General features: G+C 43.3%; 1 protein-coding gene across 1 annotated transcript in view; it reads right to left on the reverse strand.

Annotated features, from left to right (window-relative positions):
- LOC147662808 (neurexin-1-beta-like) overlaps positions 1-18,050 on the reverse strand; it is a 143,412-nt gene that overhangs the window by 103,591 nt on the left and 21,771 nt on the right. The window contains exon 3 of the mRNA XM_086950898.1: positions 11,419-11,726. Coding sequence (XP_086807024.1) covers positions 11,419-11,535 — 117 coding nt within the window. The 5' untranslated portion in view covers positions 11,536-11,726. The remainder of the gene's footprint in view (positions 1-11,418; positions 11,727-18,050) is intronic.

Below are 18,050 nucleotides of genomic sequence, written 5' to 3' on the forward strand. Positions count from 1 at the left end.
TAATTTTGAAATTTAATACTACCACACAAGGTTTAAATGAAATGTCGGAATTATATAGTTTGTAAATATAACATGAGCAATACAGACTTAGACAACTGCTACCATCGTCCTCTCCAGGGTACCCCAATCCTGCATCTCACATACGATTGAAAAAAACCCGGAGGGCTCTCCGGCAGATCTGAACTACATATCCCATGTTTCCCCCCCCGCGCAAACCGGAAATGATTCCAAGTAAATAGAGGCTTTTCCGCCCCATTGGTATCGCGTTTTCCAGCCGACCGCGAACCAAATTGGAGGAGAAAGACGGAGCCTCAGGTAAGCAAAGCCCGTGATGTAGCGAGTTCCCCCGAGCGGAGTTGCACGCGATGACGGTGCTCTCCGTCTCAAGTAGCAGGAAGCTCAATCCACATAGCGGAATAATTGCATCCGCTATGTTTTCACCTTTTCAGATTTACTTCACGAGGCGAGCCCGCCCCTAATTCGGAATCAGCTAAAGCTAACCATTGGCATACTCATTGAAAGGGGATTTTCACAACACCACCCTGTGAGTACCGATAAGATCTTATTATTACACGATCAATCTGTATGCTTAACTTCTAAAACATAGTGTTTCACTTCTTCACAGCATTCTCCACGCCCACAAACACAGTCAGAAAAATGACAGGTAATATAATGAGAGTGGATGGATGTAGAGTGTGAGTGAGAGTCTTTCTATAGTTTTCACTGACAGAGCTTTTATTATTTGTTTTTCACAGATTGAGTTTGTTTGGTCCTGAAGATAATCCTACACATCAATGTAGGATTTGAAACGCGTCGACCTATTGAGGTGGTAGTGTACTGTTGGCGCCACTAGAGTGGTGGTTTTGTCTAAAACCAAGGCCAATTGTAGGCGCTAAATGATTTGAATTGTGTCAAGCTTCATTACAATGTGGATTTTTTCATGTAATGACAAAAAAAGATAGCCACAGTGTTTCATTTGTTTTGAGGTAAACCCTCAGGATACCTTGAATATAGGACGAAAAAACATCGTTGCCTAGTTGTAAATAGCTGTAAATATCGCCAACAACCGCTACCAACCCCAATTTTTGTGTACTACCTAAGGTTTTTTGTTGTCTATTGTCTAATTGTACGTCTAAATGTCTAAATGTTGTCTAATATATTCCATGTACTTTCCCTTGGCCCATTCATTTGTTTCTCCTCCTAACTAATTATGTATCGTTGTATATATTGTATGATTCTTTGAAAAAATAATTTTGAAAAACATAAAGCCAAAAAACAAAAGTTTGAATAAACAAAAAAAGTGAAGTTTATATTCAATAAACAACCACCTTGTGGGAACCTTTTTGTTTCTAATTTCTCTGACTGAAAAAGTGGTCATTTTGAGAGAGCGATTGATAGCTCTCCAAATGTAAAGTGTAGCCATTCGTTTCACAGTACTGGCACATTGTTTTGTTTAATAACCTGTACAGGGCAGCACACTTCCAAGTCCTTGTATTTATTGTGATATAGGCTCCTTGTAAGCGATGGTGTCAGGCTTCAGCCACCAATGCCAAGCTTGGTAGGAAACAACCCAGAGAGGCAGGCAGTGCCCCAAGCATCAATGCCCTCTCATGGGAGACCATCTGTCATATCCAACTAAATTCTTCAAAAAAGTCCTAGACTATCATAGACTGATGTACAAACACTGCAGCCAATCAGATGACAGCTCTTCCTCAAGTCTTGTAGGAGCCCATTACTTCCTAAAGTCTTACATCCTCCTGCCTTCCTATAGGAGATACAATGTATGCATAATCCAAGGGCTCGAAACACTTACTTCCTGCTGGCTAACCCCATCAGTGCTAAAGCCACATATCCCCTGGTAACATGCACACTCACATAAACCTCTTAAAGTTTTAGACTTACAAGTGGAAACAGAATATCCCTACATTTCTGGAAACATGTAAGACTGTAGAACAATCGAACGTGGAAATTCCTAGCACAAGTTCTGCCATTGGTTTCACCTCTAAAGCAAAGTTGGGTAATAAAATCTATGGTTGAGAGTGAATAAAACTCAATCACAGAAAAATCGTTGCCAATTTTACTAAAGAGTCAATCCCACCCTACTAAAGTATTATTACATTTAGGAGCTCTGTCCTTTGATTTGGACATGCTGGGAAACATTGAGGCATAGTCTGAGTCAGCTGTAATGGAAGGGATTGCTTTTAGGAGATATTCACCATAACTACTGTGTTTTCAAAATTCGATGCAAATGGCATGGACAAGATATGGCTCATTCGCTAATATGAAGTATGGCATTAGTGAATCAGTCCTCTAAGGGCTAAAAGGTCCTATAATATAAAAGCCTTTATGGAGCATAATGCTGAAAATTGAAATAAGCTGTGTAGTCTAGATAAACGTCCTCAGGTTCCTTTAAAATTCGTCATCTGAGTCACCTTCATGATTTACATCATGTTAAAAAATGCCTAAAGGGCAAAGTGGTCTTGATGCGGTCTGAGCTAAACGTACCACTGGATCCCTGATCAATCAACTCTTTCTGTACAGCAGGCCTTTAGTTATGTTTTTTTCTGTCTGTATTAGTCTTCAATGCATCTAGGGGCATATTTACAAGCCCCTATCGCACCAGTGGCGTTGTGATGGTAATAGGGGCTTCGCCTTATTTACAAGGCAGCGTTAAGCCACTTGATGTGGCTTAACGCTACTTTGTAAATAAGGTCCCCTTTCAGGCTACACTTAGCGTGAAAGGGGCGGGCAATGGGTGTTGTAGTGGGCGTTCCACCGCAACACCCACTGATTTTGACGCTGCCCCCTATTTACAGTAGCAGCCAGTTCCCCTTCCTGCACATAAACATTCATTTAAGAAAAATGCTGTTTTGTATCTTCTGTGTGTGCTGCATTAAGCAGCACACATAGGAGTTACAAAACGGCATTTCAAGATTGGGGTCCTTCCTGCACATAGACAATCTTCCCCTCAACACAGGCACCTTGCACTATGGTGCAAGGGTGCCTGCATTGGCATTAGGCAGCTTTAATGTAGCGCCAGTGCAGGGGGAAACGCAGAGCTGCACCATATTCTAGTAAATATGGCGCAGCCCTGCGTTTCTAAAGTGGCGAAGCATGTCATTAGCCTTCTTGGCTTAACGACACGCTTCGCCCCTTTATTGTAAATGTGCCCCCTAGTTTCTAGGAGTGGGATTTTATTGTATTCATGGGACACAGAAGCATATCAGCGCACTGGTTCGTGGTTTTCTGCTATTTCTACAACTGCCAAATTTCGGTACCAGTGTTCGCATTCGGTTCACGCAAAACAAAATAATAGAGATTCGCAGTGCAATTTAACAACAATAACTGTGTAATTTCTCACAGTAAATCAGTTTGCAAAAACTTTCGAATTCGGATTCCACACATTTTGCTTTCCATTTAGGTTTTTTGGTTTGCCCAACGCTACTTGTTTATAGACATGGCTCTGTTTGTTCACAGCTACCAAGACTCCAGCAATCCAGTACTGCAGAGTGTTAAATTGTAGTCTGCTCCTCCATGGTATTAACACTGTTGGAACTTCTATTTATTTTGAGCTCGGGTGGGTTCAGGTGTTTCTCTTAAGCAGACAATGGGTCAGAAGGTGCTTACTCTAAAGCAGGAGCTGTTTCCACTTTGAAGAGGAAACAGCAACATACTGAACTCAAATGGGACAACAAGGATGTTCATCCCTTCCAGAGGCACTGGGGCATACCTGGACCAATGTGCATGAGAATTTGACTGGAGTGTCATTAGAGGACATTATCATGCAACACATGCTGGACATGACCTATCAGAAGTACATCCAATTAAAAAGATCAGCTGGACAAGTGTATTACCTGGCAGATAAGAAAGAAAGAAAAATAAAAATGCAAATCTTTTGGGGCGTAGATAAAACAGTTTCCAGCAATGGGAAAAAAAAGTATGAAAGAATTCACAATAAGGCAACCATGAAGAGAACTATAGGATGAGACTGCAATATTTGACAAATCCTCAGAAAAAAGTTGTTTTAGAAATCATTTTCGATCTCCAGAAATAGCTATGCAAAAAATATAACTGAAAATGACAGTGTGTGGACCTAGAGATTTTTCATAGCTAAGGATTTCATATAGACTAGCGGTGTCCAATGTAGAAATCAAGGAGACCCAGATTTGTGGCAGCCTTGCAGTTCAACCAATGACTATATACATGAGGTGCTATTTCATATTTCTTGATAGCTCAGTGAGTCAAATAGTCGCGGCATACATCCACACACTTGGGTAGGTCATGACTTTGACTCCTGGCAAGGTCATATCTTTGCAAAGTGGGTAAATTGGGCAATATGTCACAGTGCTAAGAGGAAACTAAAACTATTGTGCGAGGTGCTACATGGAAAGAAAGATTTTTTAAACAAGTTATTATGGGATTGTGGTTAGATTAATTGTGTTTATATTTATTTTATGTGGATTGCCTGACAATCTGGAATGTATCCTGCCCTCCTGAACTATGTTGGACACAACCGATGTAGAGTGTTACTCGTCCGGTTCCAAAGATTGAGGGAATATAGTGAAGCCTTCATGATACTACATAAGGAGCAATACTTTTATTGTTTATTCCTCGCTTTAGGATTTGTCAGTGATGATCTCGGAGTAAAGGAAATCTATCTTGTTCAGTGGGTAAACCCTATGCAGTAACAGAACTCCTTCATTCAGTATTAGTAACCGCATACTGATACCAGAACCACTATAGTGAATGGACATAAACATGAAATGCCTGATTCAGAAAGGTAACTTTCACTTTTGAGTACGCTCAAACTACTTTTCAGTATTCACAGATTGCATTTGTGTAGTATTTTACCCTTCTGTAGCATCTCCAGCATTACACATGGCCATCCACTGGTACTGCGACAACCTCCCATAGAAGGTAATGTATAATTCATGATGTCGCTTTTTGTTTGATTTGGGGTGTGCTCATACATTCTATGTTTCATTAACCCGTTCGGCGCTTATGACGGAACCGTTCCGTCACGGCCCGCTCGCCGCGCCTGCGCGGCGCTGATTTCGCGCCTGCGCGGCGCGTTCTACTGAGCGGGCGCATTCGTGGCGGAACCGTTCCGTCATTAGCACAGCTCATCCGAGGCGCGTGACGGAGCGGTCCCGTCACAAGCGCAGGTGAGACGCGCGACCCCCCCCACCCCCTAGCACTGCGGCGGAATTGCCGCCGCAGTGAAGGGGTTAATACGGTGGGGTCTAAGTTTTTGGTACCCAGGCACAGCACCTCACGTAGTCGGTGTTTATTGGGGTTGAAAGAGCACAACCTATCCTTTTAGAAAAGGCATTGCCTTGAACTTCTTTTCTCACACAGCACACACACATTGGGGATGTGCTACTGAAAGTATTCACTGCTGTCTGTAATCGTGTGTTTGCGAATCTTTTCTGGTTGGCCGGCCTGCTGATAAAACGTGGAGTGTGGAATTAGAACACAACACTGGGCTCCTCTTCCCTAAGCTATGCGGCGACCAGGAAGCGCCAAGATCCTCATGGGTGGGGGGCGCCTGGGGGAGGGGGGTCGCTCTGAGGTGATGCTTAAGCAAGGTGGCGCAGGAACAACAGCACGCGGGCTGAAGCGGTGGAACGAACACAGAACCTTGTGATCAGCAGATTCTGAAAACAGCGACAGAAGGATGCTTGCTGTTACAATAAAAAGAGAGAGAGAGAGAGAGAGGCTGAAATCCGCGGAGAGATGGGGGAGGAGAACTGTCCCATAGAAACAGAACGCGGCGAGCTCTCGATGGTTTCCTGTAATTTACGACCACGGCAAGTGGCAAAAGCGGTACCCACAAAAAATAATAAAAAGAAAGAATTTGCATAAAACCCAGTGCTGCATTTTCTACAAAAGCCCCGGCTGTAAACATCTCCATCCTCAGCTTCCAGCAGAGAGCAGGCTGGGAGAAGGGCCTCTGCTGTTGGCATGGAAACCAGAGACGACTTTCTCAGCAGTTTAAAATATGAGTTCTGCTGGGAATGGAATATAACCCCGGGCGAAGGAATCGTGCATTTCAAAGCCAAGTAAGGCTGAGCAGAAAAGGGGAGCAACAGTGACACTTTAGTTGGCTATCAGCCAGTAGATTCGTAACTCTTGCACCCTAAAATCGAAGTATCCGATGCACTTAAAGACCTTAGGAGACTCAACATTACCGTATGTACCCGAAGGATTTCAAAATTATCACAATCCCGTGACGGAAACTACAAAGGGCTGCACGGTAAAGCAAAATGAGTCCTTGCAAAAATGTTCAAATGGGCCCCACAGGTACAGAAGGTCATCCTTAGGAAGGGGCCATAGGGACATGGTTGGTTCACGGCGACCTATCCAGCTCTGATTTTCATCAAACAAGCATTTGCAATGCAATAGGTCTCACATTTTTTTAGAATTAGCGTTATTGGCGTTGTAATAGAATTTTTTTTTTACTTCTGTGTTTTGGAGTGGAGTGGATGTATGTGATGGAAATTGTATGTTTTACAATGAATTTAAAAAGAAGGGTGTGGATGATTGGATGTGGTGTACGGGGTATTTCAGCCGCTATGTGCACCATGTAAATATATTGTGAACACTAGGGAATCCTTCCCTAGTGTTCACAATATATTTACATTCTGTGGTGCCGTGCACGTTCCAAAAGTGATAAAGATTCACCCGTAGTATGTAAAAGTTACCGCAGAAGGAACAACTGGCAGTCCTTGTAGTGAATTGATGCACGTGGTAAGTAAATGCTGTACATCCAGGGAGGAGCGAGGAAGGAGATAACCTCGATAAAAGACCCTCTTTAGTGTGAGAAATGACTCTCCCATAATGTACCTTTGGTGTGCACCCATGGAATGTTTTGAGTGTTTAGTTTTCCAATTTCTTCGTGCTAGCAGTTTCGTAATTTATTTCAAATTGACTTGAGGAGCTTTAACTGGGTAGAAGCAGCAGCGTTTCTACAAAGGTGTATGTGTAAAAGAAATGCACTATTATTCTACATTAGCGTTCTATGGGGCTCATTATGATGGCGGGCGGATCACCACCACCCGGCCGGCGGTGGGATTCCGCCCGTCATCACAACCACATTTACCCCTCGCCATATTACCATCGCGGGGGGTACTCCGGCGGACGCAAAGTCCACCCGCTGCTTTCCACCGGTCAGCAATCGTCATGATTACTGGCCGGGCGGAACTCTGGCATGATATGGATGCGATTCCTGGAAGGCACCGCCATACATATTATTATGCCTGGCAGTTCAGGCCTTTCCATGGCTGCGATCCCGCCATGGAAGGGCAGGCAGGAATTGCTTTGGGTGCCCCCGGGGGTGGGGGGACTGCACTTGGGGGGTACTTATGGTACCCCCTACATTGGCATGCTCAAGGTGGCAGGCACCACGCTTTGCCTGTCACGTTGTGCATTGCAATACACAGCATACAGTAGCACCCGCCGCAATGTTAAAGATACGGGATGCGACCGCCAAGGTGGCAGTCGCATCCTAATTGGCAGTGCGGGACCGCCGCACCCCTGGCTGCCAGTCCCAGCAACGCTAGGGTGAGGGGCAGACTGAAGTCCGCCCGCCATCTTAATGGGACCCTATGTATATGTTGCAGTAAAGTTGGGAGTTCAATGGTTGGAAGGGGAGCCAGGACAGTTCAAGGAAATCCACATCTAGGGCCCCTGCTACCGCTTACAGTTTCTGTTCTTGTAACCTACCATAATTCCACTGCCAGTGTGTTCATCAAAAAAAGTGGTAATCTTTGCTGGGATAATACCAAGTATTAGCCATGGTATTTACATTTGTACACCCAATTGTAGTGTGAAAGAGCACAGTTTTTGTGCCCCTGAGAAGAGGATTTTGGGAGTTGGGATTTGGGAGGTCCACGAATATTATAAAACTCTGAACGCCACCCCCTTCTGGCCCACATTGGTGCGTGATCGAGAACTTGAGACCCATCCCGCCCTAAGAGCTCCAGTGCAACAACCCTCAGGCGATGCAACAACATACAGTGCTCATATATTAAAAAACTCATTCCTCACACATGGGAAACAAAAGTCCCCTTTAAAAAAAAATGGAAACCTCCCCTCTTTAAAAGCACTTGCTTTTTATAAACCTTCTTTGAGGCAGTGGTGAAGCCCTCATCTCAGCGGCTGGAGCAGCAATTGATTTGCTGAAATTTGTAGGGGTCTCCAGAAGTGGGTAGGTGAGGGCTGTGGTGCTAGGGAACAAACTCATGCTAGGGATTTTTGCGACCTAATAAGCAGCGAATGGCGGGATGGCACAGCAGGCGCCGAAGCACAAGACGCATCCTCAAGAGTCTGACATAGCAGTGTTGGGGCGGGCATGCACTGTTGTGAGAGGGATGAGGGTATGTGGGGAAGGGCTTGGGAGATTAAGAGCGACACAGCAGGCGCTGAAGCTGAAGAAGCACCGACACGAACAGGCAGCAACCTTCGAGGGGTGAGGTGGTGTGGTGAACGGCATGGGGATATTATGAGATTAAGTGATAGGCCAACGTGAAAATGAGGTGTCCACAAAGGTTTCATGGCAGGAACATGAGCAGAGGCAGGCCAACCTAAAAAAGAGTGTGCTTGAAGTTTTGGAGATAACGTGAAGCGTAAAAACACATGTAACATAAGCAGTCTTATGGGAGGATACAAAAGTCCAAAAGGAGGGACGATTAAGCCTATTCACCAACCAGCCTTAAGCTAAAATCGATGGATTAAACTCAGATCTGTGACTGGGGGCGAATATTTGATTTGTTCAGCATTCCGTCCATCATTTGTTCTTTTTGCTTCTGATTTTATTGCTGGCTATATAACGTAGAAATATCATGATATAGGAATATCATCGACAAAATGTTGAGGACCAAAATATGGAAAAGTAGGTGCATATAGAGGAAGTATACATTTACTATCCCTATTGCCACATCTACATAATATATATATATATATATATATATATATATATATATATATATATATATATATATATATATATATATATATATATATACTAGCAGCCCGCCCCAGCGTTGCCTGGGGCAGAAGGGGGCTGGGGGCAGCATTTCCGGATTGCCGCAGCGTTGCCCGGGGCAGAAGGGGGCTGGGGGCAACATTTCAGGCTAGGGTGCACTCCCGCCCCGGCCCCCGCCCGCCCCAACATTGCCCAGACCGCCTCCCGCCTCCCTCCCGCCTCCTGCCTCCCGCCTCGCCTTTGCCTTTGCCTTACCTGAGCCGCCGCTCTTCCCGAGCGCTCCGGACATCACCGCCACTTCTCGCTGCTCATCACCGCTCGTTGCGGACATCGCTAGGTCGCGGCCAGCGCTACGCTGCGGCCGGCGCTACTTTTAGGGGACTACTTTGTTTTTAAAGTTTAATTTTTTAATTTACGTTTTTATTTTATTTTATGCAGCCTATGTCCATCTACACACCCTGAGGATTACAACAATCTATTGGGTGTGTGGATTGGCGCTGTGGTTCCCGAGTTTACCTTGCCAAAAGGTTTCTGTTCTCTCTTTATAATAGTAGTATAGATAGATATATATATATATACACATACATATATATATATATATATATATATATATATATATATATATATATAGTATGTAGTTTGGTTTCAATATTTTGTTCACGGAAATTTCAATCCACTATATTTTGTGTTTGAGTTTCAGAGAGCCCACCTGCTCTGAAAGAGTCCTCCTAGCTTGCAACCTACCAAGGAACATCGGACCAACAGCGTAACCCCCAAAAATACAAAGGCGGGTCCCATGCCTCAAACCTTAAAAGACAACATTGGTTTCCAGCAAACAAGGATAGGTCCAATCCCTTTTGCCTTCACTACAAACTTCAGTAAACCCCAAATCCTTGAATAATTTGTGACCATGAATTTTGTTTTACATTCATTGAAATTAGTTGCGCAGGTCCATATATGGATAACATTATTTTATTCTTCCTCAGAGTTCACACCATATGTATGCACACTGCAGATACAGCTTCACAAGGACGGACCTGATTCTGCATCAAGGTCAATGCTTCCAAAGGTTAAATTCTCCTTTTTCTTGTTCAGTGCAACAAGGATCATATGTCATTATTGACCGTGTGCGTTTTGTTTCTTTCCGCACATTAAATGGTCGTCCTCTCCCTGGTATGCATTGGTTCAGTATTTTTCAATGACCTCTCAAAATGGATTCCGGCGGACCAATGAAACTTGGAAACATTCCATCTGGACAAAACCTGAAGGGACCGCAAAAATTAAGTTTGACCGGAAGGGCAATGCAACACACACCTGAGACTAGACATAATTGCTGCTCCGAATTTTAGTAATTAAACCACACCCCAAGCAGATGGATTTGTTATGGCTGCTCATGTCTGGTTGAAGTAGTACAGGTGTCTCAACACTGGCCGGGAGAAACACATCTGTCTACTTTGAAAGTGTGAACATTACAGCCCATTACAGCTTCTGCAACTGGCAACATGAGAGGGGGACATAGCGCACACCTTGCTTGGTATGGAGGAACGAGGAAAATCCAGATTGCAGGACTTGGAGGTAGTGGGTATGAGGATAAAATCAGGGACAACCAGATATTCTTGTTTTTTAATATAGAGTATAACTAAAAGATGCTTAACCACATGCGCGCTGCTCTTATTCTGCTGATATGCTGACTTTTTAAAAAACCCATTGTTCATGACGAGCTGGGCTCGTCATCAGTGTTTGAGGAGGCTACACCATGACGAGCCCAGCTCGTCATCAGCCTCGAAGGGGTTAATCAGAGGAAGAGGCTGAGAGGGAGAGTGCTAGAGCGAGCATTGATCTGTTACCAGGAGAAGCAATGAGATAGAGAAACTACTTCTGTACTAGCTCAGTGACATCGCTTTACATTATGTTGTGTATCATCTCACTGCTGTCGCCAGGACACTATTAAAGAGATATTTCATATTGTACCACCTCACAGTCTTGAGATAAAAGTACTGAATACTGTGATCCTGGGTCTGTTGCCAGTAAAGTATGTGAATGTCCAGTGGCTGTTGAAATGAGACCACTTTGACACCACACAGTTCAAATACCTGACGGGCACTCAATCTCTCCAAAACTCTAGAGGGCGATCCCATATTGTTCTTCACAAGTGCCACCAAACACACCAATACCGAAGGTGGCTCACAGTCAGCTTGCATACAAATTATGTAGCAAATTATAGCTTATTCCACAATAGAGATCAGCCCTTATCTTAAATAGGAAGCGCACCACTGATTTTTTCCCCATTTTTTTTAGGTCAGAGCATCATCACACAGTGATAGTCTATGTCTCATAACCGAATTCCCAAATTCTAATTCATGTAACAACTTGTAGTAAACAACACATTTGGCTCTGATTACAGTGGAATATTTGCTTACTCTGGTCCTTACCGGCGTAATGGGAGAGCGGCTCCGTCTCGAGGTGGTTGTGGCCATGGTAGTGGTGGTCTCCATGATGGTGGTGGACATGTCTGCCAAGAGGGTGGTTGCAGTGGTCTCGGTGGTCATGACAGATGGCACTTCACCAACCAGCCGTAGGTTGCCCTCCACTTTGACGTTAGAGTCGCTCTCGGCCGCCAGAGACAGCACTTTGAGTCCATTGTAGTAGAGCCCTGAGATCTGTCCCTGGAAGGGGCGCCCTTGGTCTTTGCCACCAATCTTGATTGCAGCCTGGCTGTTAAAGATTGTCAGCTGTCGACCTGGGAGGTGCATGTTGAAGGGAGGGGGAAGGGGTGAGGTAGATAAACAGACACATCATAAATATCCATATTTTGTGAGGTATAAAACCTTTGTCCTGCAATACAGCACAAATAATGACACGGTCTGAAACCTCATCTTTCATACGCTGTCCTTCACTAAAAATCAGAGCTCAGGCATCAAGATAGTTCAGGCGAGAGTCTCACTGCACTTACATGCACTACTCACTTGCATTCAATCAACATATTTTGTACATTTGTAATGGCTCCACGCCCTACTTCCATGCTCACACACACATACGTGCTCTGCAATTAGGTTTTAATTGGGTTAAGTTAAGTTAGGTCTACGGAGCGAAAGCACCTAAGTTGAATTCCTCTACAGTACCATCCCATTTTCTGTCAATTTCAGTTTTCCTGTCAATTTTCATAGCCCATTCAATGCTTTTTGCTAATTCACATGAACACCGCAACCACCAAATGTTTTCTTATGTTTTCGCCCTACTCTTGCTCTAGAGGGCACGCGAATGAGCTTGGCAACTGACATCCCGTTTTCTAGATGCAAGGCTCTTACTGTCAGCCTATTCAACACTGCCTTTTGTCACTGATTTACTGAGACCAAGAGGACGTCATTTCTGTGCAATTTATACAACCATCTTTGACTGGAAGTATCAATATTGTTTGGTTGCGATTATTAATGCATTATCTAATTCTATAGCTGTATACACTAATCACAATATTATGCCACTACATGCATCCTTTATTTCCTATTTTTTCACTAATTTAAAGATTTATCTGTTGAGTATGAGTAATGTAGTGTGACACCTTTATTGTTTATAAACACAGTCTGCTAAAACATGGCACACCTTTGTAAGTACAACAGTGGTACTGAGCCTTCATGAAGTTAATTCAGATGGTAGAAAGTTAATATTGCTCATGTCTACAACTCAATGCTTGGATTCATATTTTCAAGAAAGGGGCTGCAGAGGCTAAGCCTGCATGAGTCCACAATACTCAATTTGTTTAGGTGCCATATTAGTGCAGGGAGACGCGCGTCTCTGTCATTCTTTGGTCATTCGTGAGCATGATGTTAGTGATGGTAAGACATCATTTTGCTGAATCCAAATACAGTTGCTGAAAAATATCTACAGGTGGTGGCTAAACGTTCCACCTATTATATCCTGGTTCTTTCTTGCTTTGTTTTCAGCCTGAAGGCCTTTCCTCATTAGTGCAATAACTTCTTTTTTTTCACCAAGCTACTTGAAAGCACTAGAAGAAATGGCCACCACCACTTTCAACTATTTGTTGTAGAATAAAACATGAGTTTGATGGGGGGGACTCTACTTGTAACCTGCACAGATATCATCTTCCTGATCCAATTTCTCTAAGCAAGTAGCTGCCTGTGGGTGATGGGATCTTAGACTCCAAATATAGAAATGTTTATTTCCCAGAGCACACATAAGTGCTGCTGGTGGTAACGCAGGAAAGAAGGACCAATGTCCCAGTTAACAGAATACTGCAGCATGCAACTTTAATCTCTTGTACCTCTCAAAGCTATACCCAAGTGATAATAAGCAAATCATAATTTAATCACAACAATGTTTGTGTGTTGTTTGAGGGTGGATCTAAGTGAGTGGGGGAACACTACATTAGAGAAAGCAAGTCAAGCCAATGCAGAGGTCATTTGGGAAAATCCTGGAATAGGCCTATAACTGCTAACATTTATTATAAAGCTTATCCCTGGTCATTAAAAACCTAAATTCCAACTAGAATGTGAGCATGATGCTCACTGCAACTCATCAGCAGGACAAAAGGTAAGAAACGCCAAGAGACCCAAACAAGCTCATCCCTAACCCGAATTAGCTATTGTTCTAAAAAGGGACTCTCAATCTCAATATCTGATCCTTGCTCTACCTCCATCTTTACATTCTTCTCAGGTTCTATGGATAGTATCGCTAATCCATGACTGGAAAATTTTAATTTGTACTGGAGGTTACAACTGTGCCTAAACAACCAGGTAATCATGAGAACATACTACTAATACAGACCCATACACCTCATCTTCCATTTCGATATCCATTTCTGACTTTTTCCCTGCACTAAATATGACACTTCTTACTCCTGATCATGCACAATATACATAAGCTAACCACTTCCTGGTTTTCGAAATACTCCTAAAAATTAAGTGATGCTTTCAAATGGGCCCCTCCTATTTACGGCCGTCTCAGAGCCACTGGAAAATCCAGACACTAATGCTTCTTCACAAGTGCAACCTTCCCCACCAGTTGGTAATTTCGATATATTATCTCCTAAATAATCACCTCACACTTACCCATGATAATCAACTAACAACATAGACTACCCAGCAACCTGGCAATTTCTTTTCCAAAGCATAAACTGGCTCAACTGGATGGCCACTCCATCACTGCGATTGACTTTTGCCTATTGAACTCTCCCCCACCCCAAATGTGGAACATACCTAATTCTGTCTTTAGATCTAATATCCGTAACAGTGTCAATCCCCAACACAACTTGATCTTAATCAAGGTTACCATTTTATCCTCCTAAAGATAACTTTATAGCAGAGTGACACAACTCACATGGAATAAACCACTGTACAAAAGACAAATAAATAAATAACTATTCACACTGTACTCAAATAACTCCCTCATGTGAGTAAACAGGTGGAATTGTGATCCCAATCCACAAGGGTATAAGTGTCTGCTTATACTCTACTGAATGTTCCATTGCAACAAAGGACACTGCCATTATCCTCAAGATCATTTACTTTTTATGAGAATCTCCTAATTAGATACTCTTCCCAGCCCTCAAATTATATTTTGTGCTGCTCCGTTGGCAATCTGTTAGGATCATGACAACTATATTGATGACTACATTCTACTATCTTCTCTGGCTACTAAACTTCAGTAGTATTGTGACTGCTCTGCCTAATTGTTTAACAGTCACTGTAAAAAATTACATTATTGGCCCAGGCCTTTATGCTTGGTGTGTGTTGCATGCAGTTGTATAAGAACAAGAAAGCATATCTGGTGATCTTTAATCATGGGTTCAATCTGTGCGTAGATAAACTAGCATTTTAAAGCATCTAAATTAATAGAAGCGATGCTAGGAGAAATGGTTGTTCAGTCAACAGAACACTGCAACAGTAGTAAGGGTAAAGTCTACCTAGAGTTAGGATCTGTGCGTTATCTAAGCTCCATCAACTCACAATGATTCCGTTATCTGTTATGAAGAATCTAAGTTCTCTTTCTCAAGCTTAATATGCAATCATGTGTGCCCCAAGGGAGCACACAAGCTAAAGATGAACAATGCTTACACGTGGTTCTCGGGAAAGAGATGCACCTATAGAGACCAGATGGAAACTGAAGGTAGATGGGGGTGCGGAACAGTCCAACTCAGACCCTCAATCACTATTTTATCATGCAGCGTAGATTTATCCATAAATACATCAAAACATTGCAAACCTGATATCACAACCAACTCTCCCACTCTCTCTTTTCCTCTCACACATCCATTCAGAAGAATATACAACAAAAGCAACCAGAAAATGTTAAAGGGACCTTCTGACACATTAACACATCCAAATGGATTCCACTGGGCCTTTAATCTTTCGAAATCGTAAGACCGATCTTTGAATAGCAAGGGGATGATTTTAAATCCTCATTTTTAACCCTCTGAGTTTCTCTATTGAGTTTCTATTTTGATTGTTACAGAGGTAGTTCTCTATTAAGAAAAGTTATTAATTGGTTTAAAATGTATTTATGAGATGTTTACATGAAATCCCGAACGTTTGGATTTTTTAAAGCCTTATTTAGCCCGACGTCCTCTCCTCGACGTTAGTTTCCTGGTTAAATTGAGATCATCTTGTTTATTATGATTTTTTTTTTATTGCTCACTCAGCTTCTCTGGATCTTGGGTTTGGGGAATTTGGAAAGAGTGGTGGAGCTGCATTTTCACCCGCCTGGCGGAAGGAGCAGTGAAGACCACCTGCTTTCAGTATGTAAGATGAGTTCAGGCATGGTTTCTACAGCTCGCGGGGCGCACAGTATGTCTATAGAAAATATTAGGAAGGGTGTAAGAGTGCACGCCCAACAACCTGGAAAACTGACAGCAAGTGAAAAAGAAGATTGACAAAATATTGCCCACAGGAACTTCAAAAGGGGCCAGCTGTAGGAAATATCTGGAGTATAAAACACAACCAGGGATAGGCAGTGTCAAGCAATGCATGGAGAATAAGGCCTGCCTTTCTGAGAGAGTCTTTGGACGCAAAGTGTCTTTAAGCAAAGCGCCAAGCCATTACTCTCTTTGATGGAGGCTGTGCCAAACTTAAGGGGTGAGAGAAATTCTAATGACTGACTCTGGAAAGGATGATGCAAGATAAGGTCTTTAAAAGGAAGTACTTACATCTGTCTGGGAAGGGGCTGCACCTGCTCAAGTCTGGGACGTGATGCAGAGCCAAATTTCTCAGAAAGGAGGATCCCTTGCTAGTTTCTGGCACATGATAGAAACCCACATTCGACTTTCATAGTTGCACCACATAGACCAATACATTGGAATGTACATAATTTGCTCCACATCCTATCTGAAAGCAACATAGAGGCTCAGTTGTCAGGCTGTAATGGAAGGTCTATAATCTTCTGAAAAGGACAGAAACTTTTTGGTGTTACATTGTGAAACATACCCCCATCTCTACGCTAAGAGATGCAGTACTGTTTCGTTTCTAGGGGATCCCAAATGCCAGCCGTATGGGTGTAATACGTTTACCCACACATTCTCTTTGAAAAGACTGACTCTGTCTAGAAGCTGAAGTATGGATCATAAATCCACAACCACCTCTAAAAAGTCTAGGCGAGACAGGGTGCTGGTGGGAGGGGCTTTTAACCATAATTCCATTTGAAATTTGATGCCACTAAATAGTAGCATTTATTTGTAGCATTTACCCACAATCCTCTCTGAAAGGCAAGGAATGTGTCAGTAGCTGGAGAGTGTAGTATTTACCAACAATACCCGGTGCAAAGAACATCTGTGAGCAGAGCACAAAGATGTAAAACCACCTGGCAGTTTTGATATTTGCAATTTCTCATCAGTCATTACAATGAAAGCAAGCATCTTTGCTGATTTGCTTGGGGCACAAACGTGAATGTATATGTTCACCTACGACCTCCAAGTAAGGAGCAGTCAGGTGATGTCCCTTACATTATGTATGAACCGCTACCTCCTGCCAGACATAGGTGGGTCATGAATTTGAGAATTGGCCAATCCGTGCGAAAAGAGAAGCCAGCTGTATCTAGCAGATCATGAGTCTTAGGTGCCAGCCTACATCACCATGACAGAATTGCTCTTTCCTCACACAGAGAACAGATGCAGGCAGTTGCATAGCCAGCATTAGGTTCCTCCTACATCTCCATGACAGAATTTCTCTTTCCTCACACAGAGAACAGAAGCAGGCAGTTGCATAGCCAGCATAGGGTAGCACAAGCAGGGAATTGCCTCCCCAGCATGGCTGTTCTTTAAATTATAAAATCCAGCAATAATCAAGGTTTAGTGGACCCCTCTGGGCCCCTGTGCCACTGCACTTGCTGCACCAGTGGAAGCAATGCCCCTGGATGCAGGACTAGTAGTAGGGTTGCAAACATTGTGCACACTCATGACGAAAGGGTACAACAAGACAAGTTTCCATGCCAATGCATCTTTGTCATTCTGCAGGGATTGTCTTCTAGTGGCTCTCTAGCTGTGCAGGAAGCTGTTTGAAAATGCCTGGAAGGGACTTCAGATTTCAGGTTTTGATCAGTATGCCAAAAGAAGATGGTAATGACCCGTGATGGTTGCTGGTCAGACCAGTAAAGGAAAAGCCAGCTCTATATTAAGAAGGCAAAAGGATCCGAAACTATTCACCACACCACAGATATTCAATATATCACCTCTAACAATGTTGCAGGACTGCCCAAACAATACCCAAAGGAAAGTGAGCTTACATCCTGCCCCAAGTAGTCTCGGGATAATTGAGGCTCAAATGGAAGAGAGCGCTTTTGATATCAGCCCACCTGAAACAGGGGCTAAAGTCAACACTGATAATAGTACTCCAGTGGCCCATTGGTTAGACAGGGACCTTTCTGCAGGTTTGAGCGACTGTGACATGTACTCTCCTTCATAGTGCTCCTCCGGCAATTGTTAAGCACCTTTCCAGGGACCATAAAGTAGACAGGTAATATACGCTACCAGGGGACCTCTGCACTGGGCATGGGGAGAGAGGTAACTGATGCAGACAAAATGTGAACGGATCAGAACAAGACTCCTATTTGGGACCCT

The sequence above is a fragment of the Lissotriton vulgaris genome, unplaced genomic scaffold, assembly GCF_964263255.1.
Source record: "Lissotriton vulgaris unplaced genomic scaffold, aLisVul1.2 SCAFFOLD_729, whole genome shotgun sequence".
Classification (NCBI taxonomy): Eukaryota; Metazoa; Chordata; class Amphibia; order Caudata; family Salamandridae; genus Lissotriton; species Lissotriton vulgaris.